Here is a 26,376-nt window from a genome sequence, read left to right on the forward strand (position 1 = left end):
CCTCCCTCCTCACTGAGCAGTGGGCCTACCCTGTCTTTGGTCTTCCTCTCGCTTCTAATGTATTGATAAAAAGTCTTCTTGTTTCCCTTTATTCCCATAGCTAGTTTGAGCTCATTTTGTGCCTTTGCCTTTCTAATCTTGCCCCTGCATTCCTGCGCCGTTTGCCTATATTCATCCTTGGTAATTTGTCTTAGTTTCCATTTTTTATATGACTCCTTTTTATTTTTTAGATCATGTAAGATCTCATGGTTAAGCCAAGCTGGTCTTTTGCCACATTTTCTATCTTTCCTGCCCAGCAGAATAGCTTGCTTTTGGGCCCTTAATAGTATCCCTTTGAAAAACTGCCAACTCTCCTCAGAAACTCTCTGGAGCAAAGATTGCCATTCATGCAAAGTTATGTGCTGACTTTGTGATCTTCCAGGCTGAGATCGACCAACCTAACTAATTTGTCATCCATGTTGGATTTTGTTTCATTTTCTTATGCTTTAAAAATACCAACATGGCAGGTAGAAGCATGTTCTGCATAACAGAATACCTATTGCTACTTGCAAACTAATGGGTATCCCTCTTTTGGATTAGGAACCACCACTGCAGTCTGTGAACTGCTCATCCCATCTCTAATATTACCTGTCAATGCATAATGTGAAATCTGGTCTCCCTCTGTGAAATCTGGTCTTTTGTGTACTTTTGCCCTATACTATACAGATTTCACACGGGAGACCAGCGTTTATCAGATTGGCGGTCCTGACCCAAAAGAGAGTTGCGGGGGGTCACAAGGTTATTTTGGGTGGGGTTGCAGTATTGCCATCCTTATTTCTGTACTACCTTTAGAGCTGGGTGGCCGCAGAGTGGTGGCTGTTGGGGAGGCGCCCAGCTCTAAAGGCAGCACTCTGCCAGCAGCAGTGCAGAAGTAAGGGTGGCAATACCGTACCATGTCACTCCTACTTCTGTACTGCTGCCTGCAGAGCTGCGTGGCTGGAGAGTGGCAGCTCCTGGCTGAGGTCCAGCTTTGAGGGCAGCAGCTCAGAAGTAAAAGACGGCAATACCATACGAGGCCATGCTTACTTCTGCAGTGCTGCTGGCAGCGGCTCTGCCTTCGGAGCTGGGCTCCCGGCCTGCACCCACTGTTCCCCAGCTGCCCAACACTGAAGGCAGTGCCACCAGCAGCAACAGCAGCGTAAAAGTAAGGGTAGCAGTACCACAATCCCACCTACAATAACCTTGTGACCCTCCCCCCAAATCCTTTTTGGGTCAGGATCCCTACAGTTACAACGCCGTAAAATTTCAGACTGAAATCATGAAATTTATGATTTTTTAAATCCTCTGACTGTGAAATTGACCAAAATAGACCCTACACATTAGCATTTGTACAGTATTCAGTAAACTTCCAAAGTCCTGACCAAGCATGCATGGGGTTCAGTGGAAAAGCCAAGGTGGATTCTTTAAGAGCAGTCTCGTCCTTAGTTATTTTAAACTTGTTCTCTTGTCAAGAAACTTGGGTAGTGGGTGAGGCTATCCCCAGGTCATTACAGAACACACTTGTGGAGACATAACACAAGAGGCATTTCTCCTCTACCTCAAGTAAGTTTTCAGTGCACTGGTGATAGTCTTTATCTCCCACTCAGCACAGATGTCTGTTTCTGTTTCAGAGGCTGTTTTGGGATCTAGGGAAGAAAGGCAAGAAAAGAATGAGTGGCTCAAAGAGAACACATTTAAACAACGTAGTCACCTCCAAAGTTACTACTGCGAGGTCAGCTCTGAAGGAAAAATCCCACCACCCAGTTTCTCAATGGGTCTCTCCAAATAACCAGCACCAGCAAATACTTTGAGCCTTGAGAGCTCTTCCTGCTTACATGGATATGGATGAAGACGGCGACCACAGGTTGGACACTAGGACTCACTTGCACATGTTCAAAAGCAAAGAGAAGAGGAGCTCATCACCCATGGGTGATGGGACTTAATTCTTTCATTTCAAGCGCGATGATAAAAAAGGTTTCAAGACACTGCTGTGCTTAGGTACTGCAGTGATGGAAGCAGAACAAATATCAGACAGAGGCAGACAGAATAGACACATGCCATTTAATTTAGACTTTGGGACACAATTGCAGTATAAATAAATACATCACAAGAATATATGGACAATGGCAGCAAGGCATGCCTAAATGACTGGCAAGTGATTTGGGCACACAGCAGTTCAAATTAGTGCTGGGGAACGGACAGTTACCACTAGTAACCAGGGCCAGCTGTATCATACAATTAAAGCAGGCAAATGCCTAGGGCAGGGGTAGGCAACCTGAGGCACACGAGCTGATTTTCAGTGGCACTCGCACTGTCCAGGTCCTGGCCACCAGTCTGGGGGGCTCTGCATTGTAGTTTAATTTTAAATGAAGTTTCTTAAACATTTACTTTACATACATACATACATACATACAATAGTTTAGTTATATATTATAGACTTATAGAAACAGATCTTCTAAAAACGTTAAAATGTATTACTGGCACACAAAACCTTAAATCAGAGTGATAAATGAAGACTCGGCACAGCACTTCTGAAAGGTTGCCGACCCCTGGCCTAAGGCAACAAAATACCCGAGGCAACAGGACATTCAGTAATTGTGTGCATGCGACACTGCTGGCTGGGAAAGGCAGACATTTGCTTGCTTGCCCAGGGCAGAACCACCACTAGCCCTAGCCCTGCTGGCAACTGAGGAAATTACACGTGCGCTTGACCTCCTTTGTTCTGCAGCTGGAGTAAAAGGAGGAAACAAAGTTGTTGCACACAGCACTACATAGCAGGACATTGGCACAGCAGCGTGTCAGCAAATGATCCACTGCGTCACTTGACCTGGTAGACCCTAGCTTGCCACTCCAGAAACTTGTTGCCAGATGAGTGCTTTTGCCATCCTGACATTTGCTGCTAGAAGGTGGAGGGAGAACTCAGGCCATAAGTTCTCATTGGCTTGCAAAAGCAGGAACATCTGCAAACATCCTCAGGGGCCCTGCTGGCAGAGTTCTACATCAAGGAAGCTTGTACGTGGTTAGTTTTCTCTATAGGTATATGGGTGATGGAGAAAGTAGGGTATTATTGTTTACTTTATTTGTATCATGGTGAGGGGAGAAATACTAAACCCTATTTTAAAATGTTGTAGAGCAATGAGTCTGGGAAGGCGGCATGGGATGGGCGGGTTATTGGCTTAGAAAAATCATATTTTGGTTTGTTTTTTCACCTCTGGCCTCTTGATGTCATTCTATTAGTTTCCTACATCCTCTTCTCAGCAGACTGTTCCTTGGCATCCTTAAAGATTTTTTAAATGTCTGATTCATCCCTCCCCATCCCTGGAGTCACATGCAGAGATTTACAAAAACTTCTGAACTTCCACAACATGAGCAAGCCCTGGAGAGATGTCAAATATTACTTCAACTCTCTTCGTTCTAGGGGCAAGCCGGCTCAAACAGCAAGACAACAGAAGACAGAGCCTGGCTCTAAGTGAGCAGAAATTGGCAAGTTTTACATGTGCAAGCCATTGCATGAACCACATCTAGTAAACCAGCTATTTAGCCTTCTCCTACGCCAGGCCTCCAACCAAACAAACGTTATGTAACATTACAGAGAAGAAAAAAAAGATTCAAACAACAGTCAGGCTAGAAGGCTTTTTATAGCAATATGAGGCAAGTTTCTCGGAGCTTAAGCACATCCATTTTAATATACTTCATTTCCAGGCCAGCCTGTCCAGAGACTCCCGAGCAATCTTTGTTTTAAAAAAGGGCTGCCAATTTCTGCACCTCCCCCTAGATCTCTCTGGTATGCTGGGAGTTTGACTCTTCTGATCCTCAGAGCCTACCTGGGAACAAATTAAACACTTCTGGCAGCCTCTAAGTGCTGTGTGTTCATATTCATATCAGCCGTTTCTTTCCCCACGCTGACTCTTGCCTCCACATGTGCAGGCATGCCTCTGTCCTGTGCAGCTTTAACTCTGTTCTTCACCTTCTAATTCCTGATCTTGCAGCCACCATCTTTGCCCAAGAAGGGTTGGTTCCAACTCAGGAGCTCGTCCAGGCAGTCACTGGGCTCAACATTTAGCAGCCCAGAAAGTGAGACGCCTAAGCTAGGAGTGGCAGCCAACATCTCCTGCTTGGCAGTGCAAAGTACTAACCACCAGGCTGCTCCCGAGCTGTTTTTAACTTTGAGAGTCCCAAATCCACACATTCCTTCACATGCCACCATGAAAGCACAGGAGGAGAGATAGTCCATTGCTCCAGTCGGAGAGGGGAAGAAAACCGCTGCGCAAACTGTGGCCAGATCAGAGTGAACCAGCTGCTCACCTTTTATGTCTAGGTGCTCATTTTCCCAAGGCTTCTCCAGCTATGGCGTGGTGAGTGGCTACTCTCCAGCCCTTTCCTCTGGCCAAAGAGACATACAAAAACATCTTCCTCCGACTTGCCTGGACACACACGGAGGGAACCCACTGAGGCTGTGGATGGCTGCCTTCCTCCAGCCCACAAAGACCAACTGTCCACTATTACCTCCCTGCCAAAAGAATGGTCCTTCCCCACTGGCAGCTCCTAGGGCCGGCTGCATATAGCACTAACAGAGCCTGCTTCAGGGTTCTGATACAGTCTGGCCAGTTAAGCATTCCCCCAATGAAAGGGAGCAAAAATTTAATCAGCAGTGAAACTGAGGGTGTTTCATGCAAGATCCCGATGAGTGCTCTGAACTCCTTACTCCATAGCTCAAGACCTCACCAGATCAGGCCCTGAACACACAGGGAACATTTGGCAATGCTATTTTCCTTCTGGGTCCTCAGCACTGTGACCGCCTCTGTTTCCACTGGCCCAAACAACCTGCTCGGCCCACTCATGGAGACGGCCAGGTTTGGCTCCCCAACCCCAGCAGGGCCCAGGAAGAGTGTGGAAGCAGCATGGTGCGCGCACGTGCACACACACACACACAACAGGTAAATGAACAGCTGTAAATGGCTCTTCCGCACCCTATGCTGGGTGATTTCAGGAGAGGCTTTCCCAGGTTCTGTGAAGAAGCATGGCCCAGACAGGCTGCTACACTTGGCATCGTGAGGGCTCAAATAAGAGGCAATCAGTGGAGACCCTCTTGGCTACATGGCAGTGTAGAAACACAGGGAGCGATTCTGTGCTGCACCTTGTAGAGGCACAATATAAACTTTGCAATTGAGTGGAAGGAGTTGAGGGGCTGGGGAGGTAAGTGGCTTAAAGTCATTTTGCACCCTTCTAATCCTGGACTGCTTCTGGAGCTGAACTGGCCCCCAAAGTAACTTAGGCACTCAACCCAATCTTTTGAGAACCTCTGTAGTACACAGCACCATCCTTACCCCCCACCATCTGCAGACCCTGGCAAAACGCCCTACACTGGTCTTTATAGGGCATTCATTTTGCTGCCTTCACAATGTCTCTGCCAAGGGAATTCTCTGGTTGTCTATGGGGCTTTTATGGCTTGACACCACAACAGCATATGGGGGCCAAAATGGGTTTTGAGCTCAATATGGTGCACCTATCTGGAGTGAAGGAGGCTGTTCACTCTGTTTCTATTTTTAAACACTTACTTCTCTCCTTCCCCTCATCCTCTGTGGGCCTCCCCTCCCTTTGTGTATTTCTTTTTAAAATTCCCTTTAAGAAACAAACAAACAAAAACACATGCAGCTGTTCTGCACAATATGAATATGAGACTTTGGCCAGCAAGATGTTTTCTTCCAAAACCCAAGATCTGAAACAACTGCAGAGGAAGTTGTGCTTTCAGAAACTTGGAGTCATGCTGCCTCTTCTCTGATCTCTGTAAACCTCCAACTAGATCAGGAAGTGAGGGCTGTTTCGAAGTCACTGTTTGTAGTCAGACAATATTTAAGGCAGTATTTTAATCAGTTTCTGTGGAAGCTCTGGTGAAACATCCTAATGCCATTACAGTAAAATAACCATTGAAAAAGGCAGGAATCATTTTTTACATCCTGCAGTACTACAGGGCTAAAGGATTGCTCAAATCAGTTACTGTCAGGAGGCTGTTCAGTGACCTATACAAAGTGAGAGGGCATTTCAGTCCAGTTCCTAGCAGACAACTCTCCATGTTCCAGAGATCATTATGACAACTGTCACTGACAATTAAAACCAAATGCCACTAAAAACCACCATCACATGTGCATTAATTGGCACCCCTGGTGGTAACCCAGGTAAACGCTCAGGTATGAAATCTGCACAATGAGTGGAGATCTTGGCTCCTCCACTGTTTGAGAAGGAGAAAGCCATGAATAAGTTGCAGGCACAAGTACATACTTCCCATTCCTTTTGTGCTTGTTTACATTCCATTCCTGAGTTCATTTACTGTCTAATTTAATTCTCAATTTCTTAACTATTGGTAGGTGAATTTGACTATATTATTTTCCTATATTAATTGAACAGTGAAAATAAAACCCTGGGTCTTGATTACAGGTTCGGGACACTGACTGCAAACAACCCAGATATGCAGGAGAATAGAAAGTGAGCCTGATCTGACAATGGGAGTCTTTCCATTGATCTCAGTGAAAACTGGAGCAGGTCCTTTTGATGCAATTGAAAAAGTGCTCGACTGCCAGCCTGCAGGAAACATAGAATTCCAAAGCATGTAATGACTACTAAAGCCAAATAGCATGCTGCTGGGTGCAGCTGATTACCCTCTATCATTCCCTGGATTCAACTCAACGGTCACTTTTTCTGCACTTATTTATATTATGTTCCTGAATTTTAAAACAATAGGTAAAAACTGAGCAATTTTGAAAGCAATTAAAAGTTTGTATTGAATAAGAGTTCCTTCATGGCAATGGGTGTATTTTAAAGAAAAAAAATCAAAGGGGGTAGTGAAAAAGATAAACATTGATTCTGTATTAATGACAAAAATCAAGTGTGTGTCACACAGACATCACACAAACTAACACAATCCTTCCTAGTCAGTTTCAATGTGATTTGCCATCTGACTTGCTTTTTAAAAGGAGACAATTTTTATTGGTTAAAAATAACTTGATATAGTCACAATGTGCAGAAGTTAAAGGTTTTTTAGATCAGCAACACAGCAACTTAGAGAAGACTCAGCAAGATGTAAGTTCAGACAAACACAGCAAAGATGAATGTGAACAATAATGGGAAGTAGAAGCATGAACATTTCTTCTTCTATGAACCCCTCATCACAACAGACATGAAAGAAGTCAACTTGTCCACCCACACCACCGTACCAGCCAGAGCAAGATCCTTTCCTGTGCACATTTACTAAGGTTTTGTCCTGCCTAATCATAAACGTCCCACAACATGGAGCTTCCACTGCGTCCGAGCTGTTATGAATAAGCTTAACAAACGGACAGAGACTGATATTTTGATTTAAACAATCATGTGGTGGTCATCTGAAGAAAAACAAGGCAGCCCCAAACACAACAAATTCCATAATCAGCAGAAGTCAGGATGTGGGTTTTGTTTTTGGGTTTTTTTTGTAGACAATAGCACTGGTGACTGAGAGGACTGTAGGCATCATCTCCAATCCTGAGCCTGCCCACTCAACTAAACAACTCCCATGGCACTGAGAATCAAGTTAGCTGGGGTCGCAAACCTTCAGCATGATGTTAAATTACATGACTAAGAATGATTAAACCCTGGAAAAAACAAGCACTCAGATGGAAATACAGCTAGACGTTTGCATACAATGGCACAGCTGCTCCCCAGAGGCTGATTCTTCCAGATGGTGTCTGAAATGCTGATTATCCTATCCAATGACATCTTTCCCAGAAGTATTGCAGCCAGTGTTGCAGAATGTCTTTAGTAAATTTCTGGGAGATGTAAGGGGGAGGGGAACAGTACCAGTCACCGTGGCTGTTATTTCAATTCCTCACCACTTTCTCTATGATAAATACAATCATGTACTAATTCTAATCACCACTTGGGTGACATTAAGATGGTTTCAAAAACAGCCATAAGCACATTTCATCATAAAGGCCAATGGCTATAGAAAATCTTACTCACCACTGACTACACTGGCAAGGATCAGTAGGATCATTCAATATGTTATACTCCACCATGTGTCTTAATAAGGTGCCTCTAAAGAACAGATTTGCATGCTAGTTCTATTACTCTACTGCGTTTGTGTGCATGTCTTAATATAATACTTCAAAAACAGCTGTGCTTGATAAATAAGTTACACTTTGGAAATATTTAATGGCATGGGCTAAAGAAATATAAACACTTCACACATGTTGATGAATTAAGCCTCAAAAGAACCCTGATAGGAAGGTATTCACCTGAAGTTGTAAGCAAAATCTGGCTCCTTAGCTCATGAGGTTTTGATCTGAATAGTCAACATTTGAGCAGGATGTTGCTTTTACTTTAAATGCATTAAGTCCTAAAAAAGGCAGGGGGAAGGGGGTGGAGAATGAGGAGGGAGAGAAAAAGCAGAGCTCAGTTCGGCAGTCCCTTTACAGAGAGCTTGTGTCTGCCTGGAGGCTGGTACTCAGCAAAAAGATAGTCCCCTTGGGTTCTGTTGTTAATAGAGGAGTTCAGGACATGCCCTTTTCCAGCCAGACAACAACAATATTGAAGATCAACAGGGATTAAAATAAATGACCTTGTAACACCTACTTGGGTAACACCCCTAATCATCTAGCCCGCCAGCGAACTTAGGGCTCATTACTATGCTTCAGACATCAGCAGCTAATGAAGACATGGCAGGCAAGACACAAATACTGACTATATCACCACACTGTGTGGCATGAGGCCAAAGACGGAGTGTCTTCTGCTACTAAGGAGATGATGCTTTTGGATGGTGGCCAAAACCTTTGATTCCTCTCAGCACTAAAGAACCCACAACGGACCAAATCCAGCCATCTGTTACAGCCAGGGAACCTTATACTGGAACAGATATATTTGAGAGAGGAGAACCGAGGCCATGATTTGGCCCACTCTGTGGAGACAATAATTCCAAATGCTTTGATAGTTCTTAATACTATGCGTTCTGGTTAAAAACCAAAACAAAACAAAAAACCAGAGGTCCTGGCATATCTGATCAGATTGTGCGGTAGATGTACTCAAAGTAGCAGTTTATGTTTGCCAGTGGCCAGTACCTGATACTTTTTTGAGCCAGGCTGGCAAACGTATGACCCATGAGATAGATCCAGCCCAGATGATGTAGTTACATGGCCCATAGGACATATTCAGATTCTCCATAATCTATGATAAACTTTCACTAAAACAATAGCTCTTATGGCTGCAGAGATAGGCTTCCAGATATGAACAGAGTGTGACTGATGCAGTGGTGTCTGCCTTAGTCTGCAGAGAGCCTGGAACAATGACTTGCAGGTGTGATTGCCTCGGTCCCCTGTTAGCCTCACTGGACTATCAACTTTAAAGCACAATTACGAAATTTCAGTGTCAACATTAAACGAATTAATCACTGATCACTTTAGTGGCTAGCCTGGAGATAGGGGTGGGAATGAAGTACACAGAGTTGGAAACTGGAGTTGCTGCAAGGAGAAAATGCAGAGGGGAAAAAACAGAGGAGGATCAAAGATTGAGAAGGGGGAGAGAAACAAGCGAGGACTATAGGGTGAACAGAGCAGCAGTCCAAAGGGTAGAAAGCACAGTAGTCCCACAGACAGCAGATTTTCTAATAAGTGATGAATGTGACAGTAAGTCACTGAACAAATAACTAAATATTCAGTTACAGACATCTACTAGTTAGAGACACCTATTAATGCATATTGGGCCTACCAGGCGCTAAACACCATGAGATGGGGTTGGAATGCTACCACATTAACTGGCTGTTTACAACTTTTCTTAAGTGTTCTTTTCATGCACGTCTAGAGTCCTTGGTGCTCTGGGTGGCTATTTTTCCCTATGGAGTTATTAGAGCTAAAGCAATACATGAAATTGTAAATCTGATTGAAACAGGGCTGAAAACCACTTGCTTCAGCTTACAGCAGGTTACTTCTTCGGAAACCCATGTGGAAACATCCTCCTGTTATGGCTTCATTTCAGATTCCAGATGGAAAAAAAGCACTGAACTGCTCTCTTGTGTGAGCAGCTGCATGTGTTCTAAGTTCTGCTGCACTTTTGCATAGATATATCAACCTTAAACTCTTTGGCTCCTGTTGTACATAGCTACTGCCACATGAACAGGACCAGCAACAAGGGATGTGGCACAGGTGATGGCCTGAGACAGCAGACTTTCATTGGGTAGTGAAGTGATGTCCCTACCTTGATTCCAAAAAGTCACTCCCACACGCTGGCAGGGACAGCAGCAATAAATGCGGGTCAGCCATGACTGCTGACTGACAGGAAGTGAATGGGATTGAGGGACTTGCAACCCCTGAGGTTTGTGGCAGAGCACAGAGTGGAGAGACAATGCCCCCCACCTCGCTACATTAAATGAGATTTTGGGGCCCAGCTGGGTCTGCTGCACTGACCTCTGAAGTATTGTATCTCACTATTCAGTTGTGCTTGTCTTCAGTGTTCAAAACATTCAGGATTTGTAGCTCTCCATTCTTCACAGTGAGAGCAATGGAATTGTGAAAGCAAAAGGCAGAATGCAGTGCAGAAGGGCTTAGAACGAAGTAGAAACTGGGAAGGAGATGGTGTCACATCATCAGGCTGTTCAGCATACACACAGAGAAGAACAGCAGCCTTGAACTTCACACAGGTAAAACCTTTCTGAGGTGGGAGAGACGTCTGAAGACCTGACTAGGACTCTGTCTCAAGTGGACATTCTCAAACACTGGGTTGAGCCTCGCTGGTCAGACACAGAGCCCTAACAACGTCAGCCCCTTTTGCCTTTCTCTTTCACACATTCATCTACAGATACAGAAGCTCTTCCAAAGGGGTCTATTGAAAAACCAGATGAAATTATGGAACAGTCACTGCCTCCCACAATCCCAGAGCAGCTAAGCCCAACACACACACTTGCTATCCCCATCCAGTTAATCTACACTATTCCCTTCACACTCTGACCAACTGTTAGAATGGCTATGTTGAAATCTGACTGACAACAGGGTTCTTTTATGACCTGCTATGGGGAACATTAATAACAAGAAAAGGGTGGGTGGGCAGGGATAAAATAATGCTGCTAGCAGTAAACACAGCTAGACAGGAAAATTAGGTCTAAAGGGAGAGCAACTAGAACCATGAGCAACATGGAATAGACACAAAACTTGAGAGGGAGCATGTGGCAGGTATAGGAATAAAAATAACATACTGTTCAGCTATTTTTCTGAAGGTTATAGGCTGCATTTGGGAAGACTGCCAAGATTTGCAAAGCATACCAGTGAGGCACAAGCAACAGACCAGGTGAAATAAAAGCCCCTTTAAAGTGAATGCCTTACACAATTCCTACTGTTCCGATCCCTGCGCTCTCCTGATCTCTCACAAAACATGCTAATGAGAGTTCATTTCCCAAAGAGGAATTCCCACCCCAGGTTCTGGACAAAAGCCTCTGTCACCAGGGCTAGTAATAAGCTGCTTCCCTCTAATGCGGATTTGAGACACTTACCCATTAAGATACTCAATAGCTTTTGAACTCTGGAGTTTACTCCAACAATTCGGTAGAGCCCTTGCTCATTGATCCCTGGAAAAATAAAGAGGTTACTTAATTAGGGGAATGTTAAAAGAACAATTAACATTTCTTTCATTTCCTTGGCTTCGCTAATAGCTGCAGCAATTAAAGCTTCCACCAGCTGCATGCAACACTCTCAGCCTGGCTGTTACAGAAAGGGTTGAGATTTGGTTTTGACATCTGGGTTTTTATGTATTTATTACAAAGTGTTGTCTCCTGATCAGCTCAGGAATCAGAGGATGGTGGTGCCTGTTCGCCACACTAATAGACAACAGGAAAGCATGGAAGCACCAGAAACAAATATCATTTGATCCGCAACATGTTTGTGGCTGGGTTGAGGAGTCTGATGCTAAGACCTGCTGGTCAGGGACTGTCTCTTTGTACATGTCAGCAGAGTGTGCAGCACAATGTGATTCTGATCCAAAGTGAGGCTTATGGTAGTACAGAAACAAATAATAAAGGACCTGACTAACTGGAGCTGAATATCCCTCCAGACTTACTGAAGGGAATGAGAGTTGAGGACATTTTGATCTCTGCAGGTCTAAATAAATGTGTTTGCTTTGTTTGCCCCTGCCCCCTATTTGAACCAGGGTTTTAATCACAGCCAGCATGTTATCTGAACAGAGTTTGTACCATGGACAGTAGGAAAATCTCAATAATGCAAACTATTTTTCTTCATTTAGGGCATTACAAAACTTCACCAGTCCGCAGCTCTTTAGTAACAACCGCATACTCTATGTCTTTAGGATTAGAGCCTCTGCAGCACTGCAGTTTGGCAAATACTCAGTTCCTAACAACACCCAATGTTCTGAATTCTCTCACAGGTAGGATGGAAAGCAATGGGCTGGGACTCGGGAGACCTGGGTTCAAATATGGATCAGATTTCCTGTGCGACCATGGGCAAGTCACTTTCTCTTACCTGTGCCTACCCCACCTGTAAAATGGGGATGACATTTCTCTATCTTACAGGGGTATTAAGAATAAAATTCATATTTGTTTATGAACATTAAATTATACCCAAAGTTAGATTTCAAATTAAATTCCGCTCCTAATTTTTAAAATCTAGCCCAACATTTCTTTGTTTAGCCTTCTGTTCTTGATATTTGTTTAACACCTGTGTTCTCCAGTTATTCCAACTAAAGGACATGGCCAGCTAGGGCATCTGTGCGAGCCTATAATGAGGTATATCAAACATGAGTCTCTGAGGGTTAATAAATCATTTCTGTGCACAGAAAGAGAAGGTAAGCACTGACCATACTAAAAACTGATGCAAGACCTTCCCTAGAAACAAAACTATCTGGTGAACGACTATACCTCTTGTTTCGACAGCATTTATGCATTTCCTGATAATGCTGAATCCGATATTATCTAACTGGGCAGCTGAAAGGAAAGAAAAAAATTGATTAAACACTTAGCAATGAGGATGATTTCACCATAAGCACTCCATTCATCCAGCAGAATCATCTCTGAGACTGAAACAGATACTGTATTGCTTTTTAAAAAATAATCTGAGGGGATAAATTTGGTGTCCACAAAACAGAGAGACTAACGCACTAGCTTTCTTCAGGAACAATACAGGGAAGTACATAACACTGACCATACATCTCATTTCAAATCCCCATGCTGTTCCAATCCTGGACCTACCCACAGCTTTGCCAGTGCACTTCCATCTTGACCTGCAGCACCCCCTCTAATTCTAGTTCCAGGTCCCTGCAGAGATGCAGGTTTGTGCGTGTTCCCTGCATTCATTCAGGACCAGGATGCTACCTCCTGTATGGGACTTCTGGCTGGGAGGTCTGTCAGTCTCTTGTTTGCCATAAGCCACATCATTTCAGATGACCAGTCTCTAAACATTCCATAAGTCCCCTACTTCACCTCCTACATCAGTGATTTCCTTCCTAACCTCCATCCAGCTGAAACATGATCGCTGTTGCTGGAGGGGTGACTTTACCTTGAGGGTTTCCTCCTGTGTCAGACTTCTGTCTGCCTAGGTATGTCAGGGGACTGAATTTCATGTGTTGCTTGTTTTTGTTTTTTGTTTTTTTAATTGTATGATAGGTTGGTGCATTTTGATCGATGCCCCACAAAATGCGCTAAATAAGCAACTGGAGAAGGAAGAAAAGTGACCAAGGGGAGACTGGAAGGAAACAACTGGAAGAGGTTGGAGGAGAAAAATAGGAGTGAGGATGAAGGGAAAATGGAAGGAGGACGTAAAACGGGAGGCGAAGGTATGTAGCAGTGAGTGTTACCCAGTGAAGAGAGACTGGAGGGATGGAGTCCTTTAGCAATGGAAGAAAGGAACAGGGGGTATGTGTATGAATTGCTGAAGGGTTTGAAACTCTTTAAAGCAATGTTTTCCAAACTCATGGCCCGCTGTGCTGTTGGTAGTGATCCAAAAAGTTGCATGGTGCTGAAAGATTACATTTAGAGTAAAAGTAGATGTTGCCCAAAGAGGACAAAACACCTATCACCTTAAAGACACTACATAATACTTTCCCTAATATGGTAAGCAAGCGTTGTGAGTTGACCTAGGGAGGAGAATGATTCAAGCAATCACAGAGGCAGAGATGTTTCCACAAGACAATCTACTGAGATGTGGTCCACGCTATAAAAAAAAGCTTGAGAACCTGTGACATAAATCAGCAGGAGAGATCTTGCAGTGTGACTGGTTGGTTCTCCTTCACTGTCTAGGAGGGAACGCAGCCAACTGTAGTCATGACTGACCCAGGCAGGATTCCAATCTTACACAAAAACTAACCCATTCCCCTGAGCAGCCACCTTGCATCTTAGGGGCATTATACTATTCAGGTAAACACTTTTGAGTCACAGACTGTAAAATGCCCAAGTAAAAAGTTTTTTCCCTTGTGGACCGCACACAATACAACATATTTTCCTCCTTCCTTTGCAGATTTGCACAGTAGAAGCAAAGCCCTTTCTTCTATTAGCGTTAATGAAATATTTACTCTGTGTAAATTAGGATGTCCTGAAGGGATCCAACTCTTGAGCCTGAGAATAAGATCTAAAAATTTCATACTAATGGAATATAACACTCAGTTAACTCCTCCTGTTGCAGTATTTCAAATTTAATTTAAACAAAGTTACTAATACTTGTACCCAAATACCTGCCGGGATCCTGAGGGAATATTTATCCCTTAGTAAGCTCTCAATCAGTACATGGGGCACACTGCCTGCAGTCAGCTATTTGTCAAGGAAAATTACTTCTTTTATTTGCAAAGATTTGAGAAATATGCAGAAAGCACACTGAAAATGCATTCAAGAGCAGGAAGAACTTTATGTACCATCTAAAAGTTCCATTACATAGGAAACATGATCTAGTGTTTACAGCAATGAGAAGTCAAGAGAACCGGGATTTATTCCCAACTCTAAACGACTTGTCCAAAATCTGTGTAATCTCCCTGCGTCTCAGTTTTCCCATCTGTGAAATGGGCGATAGAATACTTCCCAACAGTGCCTCACAGAAGTGTTGTGAAACTGAATTCATCAATATTTTTAAGCAATTTATGGTCTTTGGATGCAGGAAGCTAAAACAGAGAAAAGTATTATTTACAAAACAGCTGATTTTATTTTCTCTACACAAAAAACATCAAATTTCAAAGACACACAACAGTACTATTTCTAGGGTCCAATAGAAAAGTTTCAGAGTAGAGGAACCATGGCGGCTTCACAACATGAGCAGTGCAATATTTTGCCTTTCCCCCATCCCTGACATTTTGTAATTCAAAAAGCACATCAAATACACAGCTGATTCACAACAATGGGACAGTTTGTTGGTTGTCCGTAGATTGCAAGGTGCAAGCCCCTTATTAGTCAATTTTACCTGTCACCCCGAATCATCTGCTCATTTGTTTTTAAAGTTCTGTGCTGATACCATTACTTACATGATGAATGGCAAGCGAAACAGAGACAATACAACTTCTCTACATTTATTTTTCTGGGAAAACCTGCTGAAATGCTGAGCCAAAACACACACAAGTTAAAGAATGCTCTCATTACAGGACATGCATAATGGCTATGATGTTTTATAGGTCTTGCTAACTGCTTCATGCATCCTTTAAACAGCCCAACTATTCCCCAGAAACAGACACAACAGACTCTCTGGGATACTGTGTTTTAGTTTAGGTACTCAACAGAACAAATCAAAGCAGATCAAAGCTATTAGGTCCACTTCAGACCTCTTCTGCCACACTACTCCACAAAGCTTGGGTACTCAATATAGAATAAACTGGATATAGCAGGCCCACTACTACTTTGACAGCCTTTATTTAAAAAAAAAAAAAAGATTGCTGATGTTTAACAGTTCCAGCAAAACCAGGGTACCCGACTAGTGATTTGGTGTGCCTTGGATTTCAGGTGCTGAACACTGCAAAAGGGGCCTGATTTTCAGAAGGGCCTCCCAAAATTACTGGTCAAAATTTAGCTCGGAATGTTTTTTGCCATCAGTATGGCCTACCCTGGATTCTCCCTGTCCCCGCCACGTGTTGCCTTTCCCTGCTCCTCTGCAGCTTTAGTTAAGTTCCTTCCATGTTTAATACTGAGAATGTGCAGGTTACAATCGGGCATTCTCTCTCTCCCCCGCCCCACCCCACAATTTATTTCCACTGCTGGAGAGTCATCATAAGTCCACTACACCACTCAGTACCGACTGAGTTACCGCTAAAGGGATCATAGCAAGACCTTTCAACAGTGTTTGCCAAGACAGAGTGAGGAAGCAGGAGCAATCCTTCCAGATGAAAGTGACAGAGCATAATCCTCCCCAAGCTGTTGAGTCAGCTCTTTAGACTCCTTGCTGAGCTCTGGATCAGGAAAGGTCAAGGATTTATTTGCAATCTTCGTAGCCTTATGCTCTCCAGAAATATCTAATTAAATAAATATCCAGGCAGCCTTATTTATCCTTTAATTTGACTTTTAATGAGCACCATAAAAAGCTTGATTTCCACTCTCCCTCACAGAAGCTTCTTTTTATCTCTCTTGTTTACTCACTGACTTAGCTCAGAGATGACAGATCATAGCTGCATCTGGAACTACTAATGCCGTGATCCTTAACACCCACACCATTCTCCCTAGGCAGCTCTGCGATCTGCAGCACGAGGCTTTAGCTAGATTTCCCCCAGGTCAGCAGTCAATTCTTCCATTTAGATTCTGCTTGCTAAGATCTGATGGTTTGGGAGTGGTGGTGGAATGCGTGCGTGTGAGTGACTTAGGGCTTGTCTAAACTACCGGCAGGATCGATGGGCAGCAATCGATCCAGTGGGGTTGGTCTTCCGTTGACATACCACAGTGAAGACACCGCGGTAAGTAGATCTAAGTATGTCAGGTTCAGCTACTTTATTCATGTAGCTGAAGTTGCATAACTTAGACAGATCCCCCTATGTAGCATAGACCAGTCATCAGTCTGTTGCATTTTGAGCTAGCACAGTGAGCTGTGGACAGGAGTTGGAGGCTAATGGCAGCAGAGAGTATGATCCTTCCCATCTACCTTGGATATACATGATGGCCAGCATGCCTCAATTTTCTATAATAAAGAGTGCTCCTCATCCCCATCCTATACTCTCTCGTTCATATTGTTATTTATTTCCATTAGAAGTGCAGAATTGAAAAGATGATGGTAACTGTCATTTACCAACAGAAACTGAGCTTCTGCTCTAATTATTCGTTCATTTTGAACCTCTTATCTTGCAACTGGGCAGTGGCAGGTTGAGAGATACAGTACGTGGAACCAAATTTCAGGGGATGTAGCTTGACTCAGTTTTTCCCTATGCCCCACTTCAGTGGATGGATGTGAGTCAAGCATAGACACACACACTCACACACACACACACACACACGCACACACACACTTGCAGAAGTATTTCAATGTAAAACTGACCAGAGTATCAATCCAAGATAGTATTCATGCTATAATCTGGTATAAAGATACTTTAATCAACATTTGACAAGCATCACCATTATTCCAGCTTTTTTGCTAACTAAATACAAGCACTTATCCTGTTTTATGCAACATAGACTCATAGGTCAGAAGGGACCAATATGATCATCTAGTCTGACCTCCTGCACAAGGCAGGCCACAAAACCCTACCCATACACATTTATAACAACCCCGAACCCATGACTGAGTTATTGAAATCGTCAAAATTGAGAATTTGCAAACTCAAAGCGTCAGGGAATCCACCAGCAAGGACCCATGCCCACGCTGCAGAGGAGGCGAAAAACTCCAGGCCTCTGCCAATCCGCCTGAGGAAATTCTTCCCGACCCCAAAAAAGGCGATCAGCTAACCTGAGCATGTGGGGCAAGTATCCCAGCAACCCAAAAATGAATCTTGCAGTAGATCAGTTCCCATCCATTCCACATTCCCTCAAAGACATCCTGCAGATTATCTGCCGAATCCAAATCAATTGCCCAAATTAAAACTATCCATATCAACATCCCCTCATATACTTTATCAAGCTTGGTCTAAAGCCAGATAAGTCTTGCCCCCCACTACTTCCCTCGGAAGCGCGTTCCGAACGTTCACTCCCTAAAATGGTTAGAACGGATTAATTTCAAGAAACTTCATAATATCCCAGTTTGACCCATTCGTCCTCGTAGCCTACATTAGTACTAAACTAAATAAAATTCCTTCCCTCCTAAGTAATCCCCCTGAAATATTTTAATAGAGTCAGCAATCCCCAGAGCTTCTTTGGCACTAACAAGCCAAGCTCTTTGAGTCTCCTTTCATAAGGCAGATTTTCCATTCCTCGGATCATCCTAGTAGCCCGTCTCTGAACCTGTTCCAGTTTGAATTCATCTTGAACTACCCTACTGCCATGTACATTATTTCTATTTAATCCCTTAATTCCATCATTCAGTGCTGACACAGCAACTCCCTGAGCATAGGGGAAGGGGGAAAATCAGAGTCAGGTTGATTTTGGTGAATCCAGACTTACAAATGGCACACCACATCAGAGACACAAGATCAAACAGACTCCCTTGCAGTCTACGTTATACAGCTTTGTGTTTTATAGCAGAACAAAACAAAAACTCTCTTAAAGAGTTTTACAGAATTAGACACGAATGGAGGGAGAGAAATTAAGAAACGGAGACCAGGAAAAATGAGGTTTCCGTTCGTGATTTAAAAGCTGAAGAACTGATGAGATGGCCAAGATGACAGGGAAGAGGAGCTGCAGAGCAGAAGGCTCTTGCATTGAACACATTCTCTGGATGAAGGACAGAGATCAGGTAGTGAGGGATAAGTGAAGGGAGTGAGGTGGTTTGTAGAGAGTATAAGGTCTTTGAAGAGTTTATAAAACGATTTTGAACCAGATCCTGAAGTGAAAGGGGAGCCAGTGGAGTTGGAGAAGGAGGATGTATTCATTCATCTTCTTCCATGTACCAAGGCCAAATGGCCTAGAGTATTTGTTTTCACAGACTAGAGCAGAGCAGAGCAGAGCAGAACAGGTCTGCTGGCTTTTGCTAACCAAGACATTAAAATACACTTAGTGTTAGAAGTTCACTGAAACTCATCCCTCTACCCCCATCACCTCTCTCGCAAGTCACTCCCTTTACTCCCTAAGCAGAGCAGGATAAATTACTTTATGGATGCTAGCCCTCTGGCCACTTATAAAACCCGATGGCTCCGTAAATTAAGAGAACAGCCAAGAAGCAGACTACCAGGATGTACTGGTCTCAGACCACTGCAAGTAGGGCAATAACATAGTCTTGTTGCTCTGGGAGTCAGGACTTAGACACAGACTCCACAGGAGCAATCAATCACTGAATCAGTGTTAACATATTTGTAGGGAGGTTCCATACCTAGGATCACATGGCAAATAACCTTGCCAATGGCCCAGTCTCTGGACCTCCCTGTCTATGAAATCAATTTGAGCAGAGCTGGTCAAAGGTACAGTTCAATTCACACACACTTTTTAAAGGGCACTAGACCACAGTTGTATGTTTGAACATATGAGCAGCTGCTTTAGTGTTACCATATGGAAAAAAAAAAAATCGGTTACCTACCTTTTGTAACGGTTGTTATTCGAGATGTGTTGCTCCTGTCCATTCTATTCTAGGTGTGCACACACTCATGCACACAGTTGTGGGAGACTTTTGCCTTAGCGGTATCTGTAGGGTCAACTGTGGCACCCCCTTGAGTGCTGTGCTCATTCGTCGGTATATTAGATGCCGCTGCCCCTGCGCTCTCTCAGTTCCTTTCTGCTGGCAACTCCGACAGAGGGGTTGGAGGGTGGGTAGTGGAATGGACATGAGGCACACATCTTAAAGAACAACAGTTACGAAAGGTAGGTAACAAATTTTTCTTATTCAATTGCTTGCTCATGTCAATTCCATTCTAGGTGACTCACAAGCAGTATCCTCGGAGGTAGGCTCAGAGTTTGGCAGCTTGTGGAACAAAGAAGGCTGTAAAGAACCACCAATTCTCTTGCAATCTGCAAGACAAGGCATTCCGACTGTCACAGGCAGTAAGAAGGAGCTGAGAAGGTGTAGGGTCAGCGGCACCTAATATTCCATATGCATGAGCATGGCACTCAAGGGGGCGCCACAGTCAATCCTACCGATATCACTAAGGCAAAAGTTTCCGACAACTGTGCACGTGGGCACACATACACCTAGAATGGACATAGAATAGAATCAACATCAACAAGCATGCGAAGAATAGCACAGATCAACTAAATAATATTTTACTTTTACATACACACTTTTCACCTGACAATCTTGGTGCACTTTAAAAACACTAAATGCAGTCTTTGAAGTAGGCAAGGAACATTCTCCTCATTTTGCAGATGTGGCATGGCAAAGGAGAAGATACTGAAAGACAGGCACCTTTGCCCAGGCCTTCCCAACTCATTAAATCCTAGATTCTCAGTTGACTAGTGAAGCCGCAGGCAGCAGAGAAACAAGGTGTTTGATCTCCTCTCGAATGCCTCAGCTTAGACTTTGAAAAGCACCCAGATACCTTGATGAGAAGGGTCATTAAGGGTACGTCTACACTGCAATTGAAAACCTGGGGGTGGTCTACATCAGCTGACTCTGGCTCTTGGGGCTCAGGCTAAGATGCTGTTTAACTGTGGTGTAGACATTCAGGCTGGGGCTGGAGCCTGAGCTCTGGGACCCTCTCCCCTTGCAGGGTCCCAGAGCCCAGGCTCCAGCTGGTTCCACAAAGTCTACACTGCAATTAAACAGCCCGTTAGCCTAAGTCAGCTAACACAGGCCAGCCACGGGTGTTTAACTGTGGTGTAGACATACCCTACATGCACTTACTACTGCTGTAACTAGTGACTTTCCCAAAGCTATGCAGAAAGTCCATGGCCAGGAACAGAAGCCAAGAAGAAACAAAGAATCAGCTAAGCCACCCTCCTCCCCTTGAGAGTAGAAGTACACTGTCCCTACAATGCCACCAGTCCCTACCAGAGCCAGAATGGAGTTCTGGCTAGGACTTAGCCATACTGCCAACCAAATACAGAGTACCATATTTACTCATACTCTTACTGCACTAATGCACTCTGGGAGACATCTCAAGGACAAACAGTGCTACCAGACCAAGTTTTAATCTCTCTTCCTTTCAGCAGGGTCAGACACAGAGCCCCAAGCTGTAACCTACATAGTCCCTGAAGGAATCAGCAAAACCTTGTTTGTCACCGTGTACCTAAGGAAGCAGCTGTTAACATGCCTCCTCTCAACTAATAATATTGCAGCTCCAACTCAGTGAATTTAGAGATTGGCTCAGACAATGCAAGCTGCACTAATTGTACCACTGAGAAGCAAGGCTAAGACAAAGTTAGCAGCACTGCATCTCCCACCTAGGTATCCAATTACCTGTCATTGCACCATTTTGTATCACTCATCACCTCTATAAAAAACCAAAACTGACAGGGATGTAAATCTTGCCTTGGAGAGACGGGGGGAAAATTGTGAGGAGAGGAGCGGGAGAGTGGGGCTGAAATCATTTTCTATTTGTCAGCACTAGTGGGTGGCAAGGACAGAAAGGGAAGCCATGCTACCCCAGGCTGCTCAGTCAGCTGAATGTCAGACCTATCAGATGAAGGAGCTCGATGTCCAGAAGCAAGTCTGAAATTCCCCATTAGCGTGCATAACCCTTCTCAGATTCAGCAGAGGAAAACATTCTATTTATAAGCCACACACCAGCCGGGATCCCACAGCAACAAAGGCCTATGATCTCATGGGGCTTTCATCTTAGCTACCGGCTGACTAAAAATGGCAACAGGACTGTCATCCTCCCACCCTCTACACTACAGCCCTCCCTTAGCTCGCGCTCTTAATAAAGTTGCCAGTGATCTATTCAAAGACTTAGACACCAGTGGGAGCTAAGGAAACAGACTGTGTAAATAAACTTGCCTGTGATAAGTGGTCCAAATGCATGTAAAGGGTTCAGACTGCCCCTCAAGAGGCCTCCCCAGATTTATTGGGGCATTGTGTATGGAGAGCCTAAGCTAGGCATTGCAGAGCCAGTGTAGGCTTTGCAAACTTAGTGTGCCTTAAACAAAAGGAATGATGGAGAATTAGAAAATGCAAGTGACCACAGAAAGCTTCCCAAGGACGTGTGACCTGAACTCTACCACTGCCAAGGTGCAGAGTGTTTTAAAATTGCGATCATTTTGCAACCTGACAATTTACGGGAGGTCACATGTCCAGGTTAAGGTTCTGACTGATTTTTGTTCTCTTCTCCCTGACAACTGATCTGTGCTTACTTTGCCCCTCCATAAAACGGAAATATGAGCACTTTGAGCTCCTCTGAGGCAAGGTGTCATATAAAGACAAAGTATTACTCCTTTGCACAGCCCTCTGAACATGAAGCACTATGTCAGTGCTGGGTGTTCGTCATTTTGCTTTGCACGGAAGCATAATAAACACACCAAAAGTGATAGAAACCACATGAAGCTAATAACAAGGGTTTAATCCATGTCAGGAAGAGGGAGGCGGGGGGAGTGGAGGAGCAAGAGCTGTGAGCAGCTGCAAGAAAGCATTTACAAACATTCTCTCACTTAGGTCTGGTCTACACTGTGGGGGGAGGGAAATAGAGTCGACATACTTAGATCGACTTACTGTGGTGTCTTCACCGCGGTGAGTTGACTGCTGCCGCCCCCCTTTTGACACCACCTGCGCCTCTCGTGGCAGTGGAATACAGGAGTCGACAGGACAGCACTCAGGAATCGATTTATCACGTCTAGACTAGATGTGATAAATCGAACCCCGCTTGATCAATCGCTGCCCGCCAATCTGGCGGGTAGTGTAGACATACCCTTAGTGTCTATGTAGAATCACAGTGAGAGGTGCTTCCAGGCAAGTGTGAAGACAGGTTCCTGTTGCAGAGAGCTTACAACTGAAATATTGACTTGTTTAAAAATAAAGAGTTGGCTTCAGTGTGCCCAGTAACTTTAGGTGGATTTAAGAGCTTTGAGTAGCTGAAATTTGGAGGATATCTATGCTAGCCCAAACCTATTGAAAATAGTCCAATTAAGCGTTTTGAGACATCGGAGGTGAGAGGTGGGACAAGGTGGAACTGCTCCTCCTAGGAGCAATGGGAGTACTCTTCTGAGTCCAGGACGCACTGATTGTCTGGGCTAAGGGAGATAACAAGTCTTTAAGATCCATCTTTTAGGCTCTTTTTCAGAGATCTGATTAGACAGGGTCTTCCCAGTGTATCTGTTGGCACTGGCTTGCTCCATAAAAATTTTTACACTACACAGACTGAGTCTTTTGGTAAAAAGGCGGCTGGTCTATTGGGCCGTCCCATTGGTTGAGTTGGAGAAAAGGAAGGATTGCTGGGTTTTTTTATTATTATTTATAAATAATAATATTAAACAAAATCATACTTGCTTTTTATAATAATCATTCTCATATATCTAACTCTTAATTTCTCAGAGTACTTTACAAACTGATGCAGATCATCATCTTTATCATCATCTCAATTTAATGGATGGTGAAATCTGAGCATCATGCTAAAGTGCAGATGAGACAAGAATTACAATCTCACCTCCCAGTCCCTTTTGTCTCATTAAACTGTTCCATGATTACAGTCAAATATAAGCAGACATGGCCACATCAGTAATGACTGCATGTTGTGATGGTGTGCAGGGCAATTCCTATTCATAGCACCTCTTCCTCACAAGGCATCAGTTTTCCCAAGCAAGAAGATCTTGCTCTTAAAAAAAATAAAAAATATATACTTACTGCCTTCACTTTGATTGTCTTTGTTCGAGTTGTAGACCTGGAAAACAGAAGGGAAGTCTTTAACCTTTTAGTTATACAAAGATTCCACGTGTAGTTACTAGAACAATTATGCTGCATTATTTACAACACAGAAATGCCTAGAAGCCCCAGCAAAGATCATAGCTCCTTGGTGCTGGACGCTGTACGAAGGTATAGTCAGAGACAGTCCCTGCCCACAAGAGTTTACAACCCAAATAGACAAGACCACAAATAGGAGAAAGCTAGAATTATCATCTCCAGTTTACAGGGGGGAAACCAAGGCATAGTGAAATTAAGCAACCTGTCCAAGATCACACAAGGTCTCTGTCAGAGCCACACACATAGGTCTCGATCCCAGTCCAGTATTTTAACCACAAGACCTTCCCTTCCTCAACAACTCTGTCTTTCATGACATGGCACCATTAAGTCCTGGTCACTTTCACATCACCAAAGATGCATCCTGATGGGCACAAAAGGGGTGTTTTCAAATCCTGTTACCTTAATGCAGCTAAAATCCCTAACATGTTTGAAGTTCTATTGGTTGCCTCTGTTGTCTGTTAGGAGGGAACCTACAGCCCAGTCAGCTAACATATCATGATGGAGGGGCATCTGGGCCAAATTTAGTGAGTGGTGTTGTGACCTGGCACAGGGGGCACTGGCGCCCACTCAGGATCAAACCTAGGCAGCACTGTGGCTCTACGTGCCAGGTTGCAACAAGTGAAGTGCCAGGACAGGCGCCACCATGGCAGGGTGAGTGCAGGGTAGGCTAACTCTCCAACCTCTCCTCTGCTCTACCACCACTCCGAGACCTCCTCTCTGCACCAGGCTAGGATGAGGGCAATGGTGCTGGGACAGAGAGTGCTGCTATGGGTGGCTACTGCCCCCTCCACAGGGCAAGAAGGAAGAGGTGGTGGAGAAGGACGCTGGCCTGTGATTTTGGACTGTGGATGGGTTGCAAAAAAGAAAAAAGCAAGCAGTTGGTGGGTTGTCTTACTAAAAAGTTTGGGAGCCACTGCAATAAGTACACTTCACTTCTCATCATTCACACAAGGCAGATGGTCAACCCTGAGTGTGGCAGAGACCATTAGAACCAAAAAATGTGTGTGCAGTCTTTGAACCAATGCTGCAAGCTTGTGAGTAGCGCTTTCTTCTGGGTGGGAACTAAGCCGTGAAGTTCCTTCGCAAGTGAGACAAGAAGCATTAGAAATTAGTTCAACCACATCCCTGAGCAGGCTGTCATTCCAGTTCTTAATAGCTAAGGAAGGAAAGTTTTCAGGGACCTTCCACCCTTCTTGACAGAATACTGACAGCAACATGATAGTCTGCACTACGCTGTGTATCCGAGGGAGGTGGGGAGAATGCAGAGGGAACTCTTACCAATCTCATGATGAGAAATTTCCTTTAAAAAAACTACCCTGGCCTCTCCTGCTACCGACAGATATGATATATCATCTCAGCGGGCAGGTGTCACACGCAGTACGGTTGTCTTTGGGCCAGGAAGCTGCCTACTTGCTATCAGTGCTCTGATGTGGTTCCTCCATTGCAATCAGGCTCCTGGAACCAGAGCTCTGAAGAAACCACAAGGCCTGTAAATTAAACTTTAGTTGCTCCTTCAGAGTAACAGTAGAGTTTGAAACGAGGCATGTGTGTTATTAACCAAAGCAAGAATACAATCTTATTGTTTGGTAGCTCCTCTCCCTTTCTTTTCGCTCAGTTTCCTACCATTTCTTGACAAGTATGTCTTAACTTGGACTGCATATCCCTTGGAAGTAGTGACAGCGAGTCAAATCATCACCTCATTGAAGTCAATGGCAAAACAGGGACTGACTTCCAGTGGGACCAGGACTGCAACCTTTGTCTTTTGTCTGTAAATCACCATGTGCATTTATTGCAACTTTACAAGCAATAAAGATTCACACCTTTAAAAAACAAAAGAAAGGAGGTTGGAGAGCATGCTTGGTCAAAGTCAACTGACAAGAAAACTAACCTGCACTAAATATTGCTCTCCCATGTGGTTTGTAGATCTTCGGAGGCTCCCCCTTAGAATAAACACACTTTCAACACAGCAAATGCCTGATCAATGAGCAAGAGGCTCCTAGGGGCACATGCAATCAGCTGTTCAGGAGATGGGTCATTAATCTAGGTTTGATTCAAATAAATGAGCCAAGGAGAATGAGCTTCATAACATAATTAAAGCGAGGAAGGCAGCCCAGCCTGCCAAGGGCCATACAAGTGGGTGAGCATGTAGGTATGCAAAACAGTAAAATTGATAACTATGGAGGATACAAGTCTTTCAGAGGAAACCAATTTCTATTAAATCATTGCCTTGTCTTCTCTCCCCTCCCCTGCTAGAAGGTCAAAGGAAAAAGGCACCCTTTCATTCTTATAGAGAGGCACGTGCTCTTGCTTCCTTGTTGACTTGGGCACCAGCTGACATCTGTGATGAGTTTTAGGCCTGGTCTACACTGGGGACAGGGGGAGAGTCGATGTAAGATACGCAACTTCAGCTACTGTATTCCCTTTAGTTGACGTATCTTATTCTGAGTTACCTCCCATCCTCATGGCGCGG

General features: G+C 44.0%; 1 protein-coding gene across 2 annotated transcripts in view; it reads right to left on the bottom strand.

Annotated features, from left to right (window-relative positions):
• Positions 1 to 26,376, bottom strand: part of ARHGAP26 (Rho GTPase activating protein 26) — a 324,880-nt gene that overhangs the window by 131,839 nt on the left and 166,665 nt on the right. For both annotated transcript variants that reach the window (XM_032769159.2, XM_032769157.2), the window contains exons 12-15: positions 23,790 to 23,826; positions 12,899 to 12,964; positions 11,522 to 11,596; positions 1,577 to 1,664 (exon numbers count right to left, since the gene is read on the bottom strand). In XM_032769159.2, coding sequence (XP_032625050.1) covers positions 1,577 to 1,664; positions 11,522 to 11,596; positions 12,899 to 12,964; positions 23,790 to 23,826 — 266 coding nt within the window. The remainder of the gene's footprint in view (positions 1 to 1,576; positions 1,665 to 11,521; positions 11,597 to 12,898; positions 12,965 to 23,789; positions 23,827 to 26,376) is intronic.

This window comes from Chelonoidis abingdonii, chromosome 7, assembly GCF_003597395.2.
Source record: "Chelonoidis abingdonii isolate Lonesome George chromosome 7, CheloAbing_2.0, whole genome shotgun sequence".
Lineage (NCBI taxonomy): Eukaryota > Metazoa > Chordata > Testudines > Testudinidae > Chelonoidis > Chelonoidis abingdonii.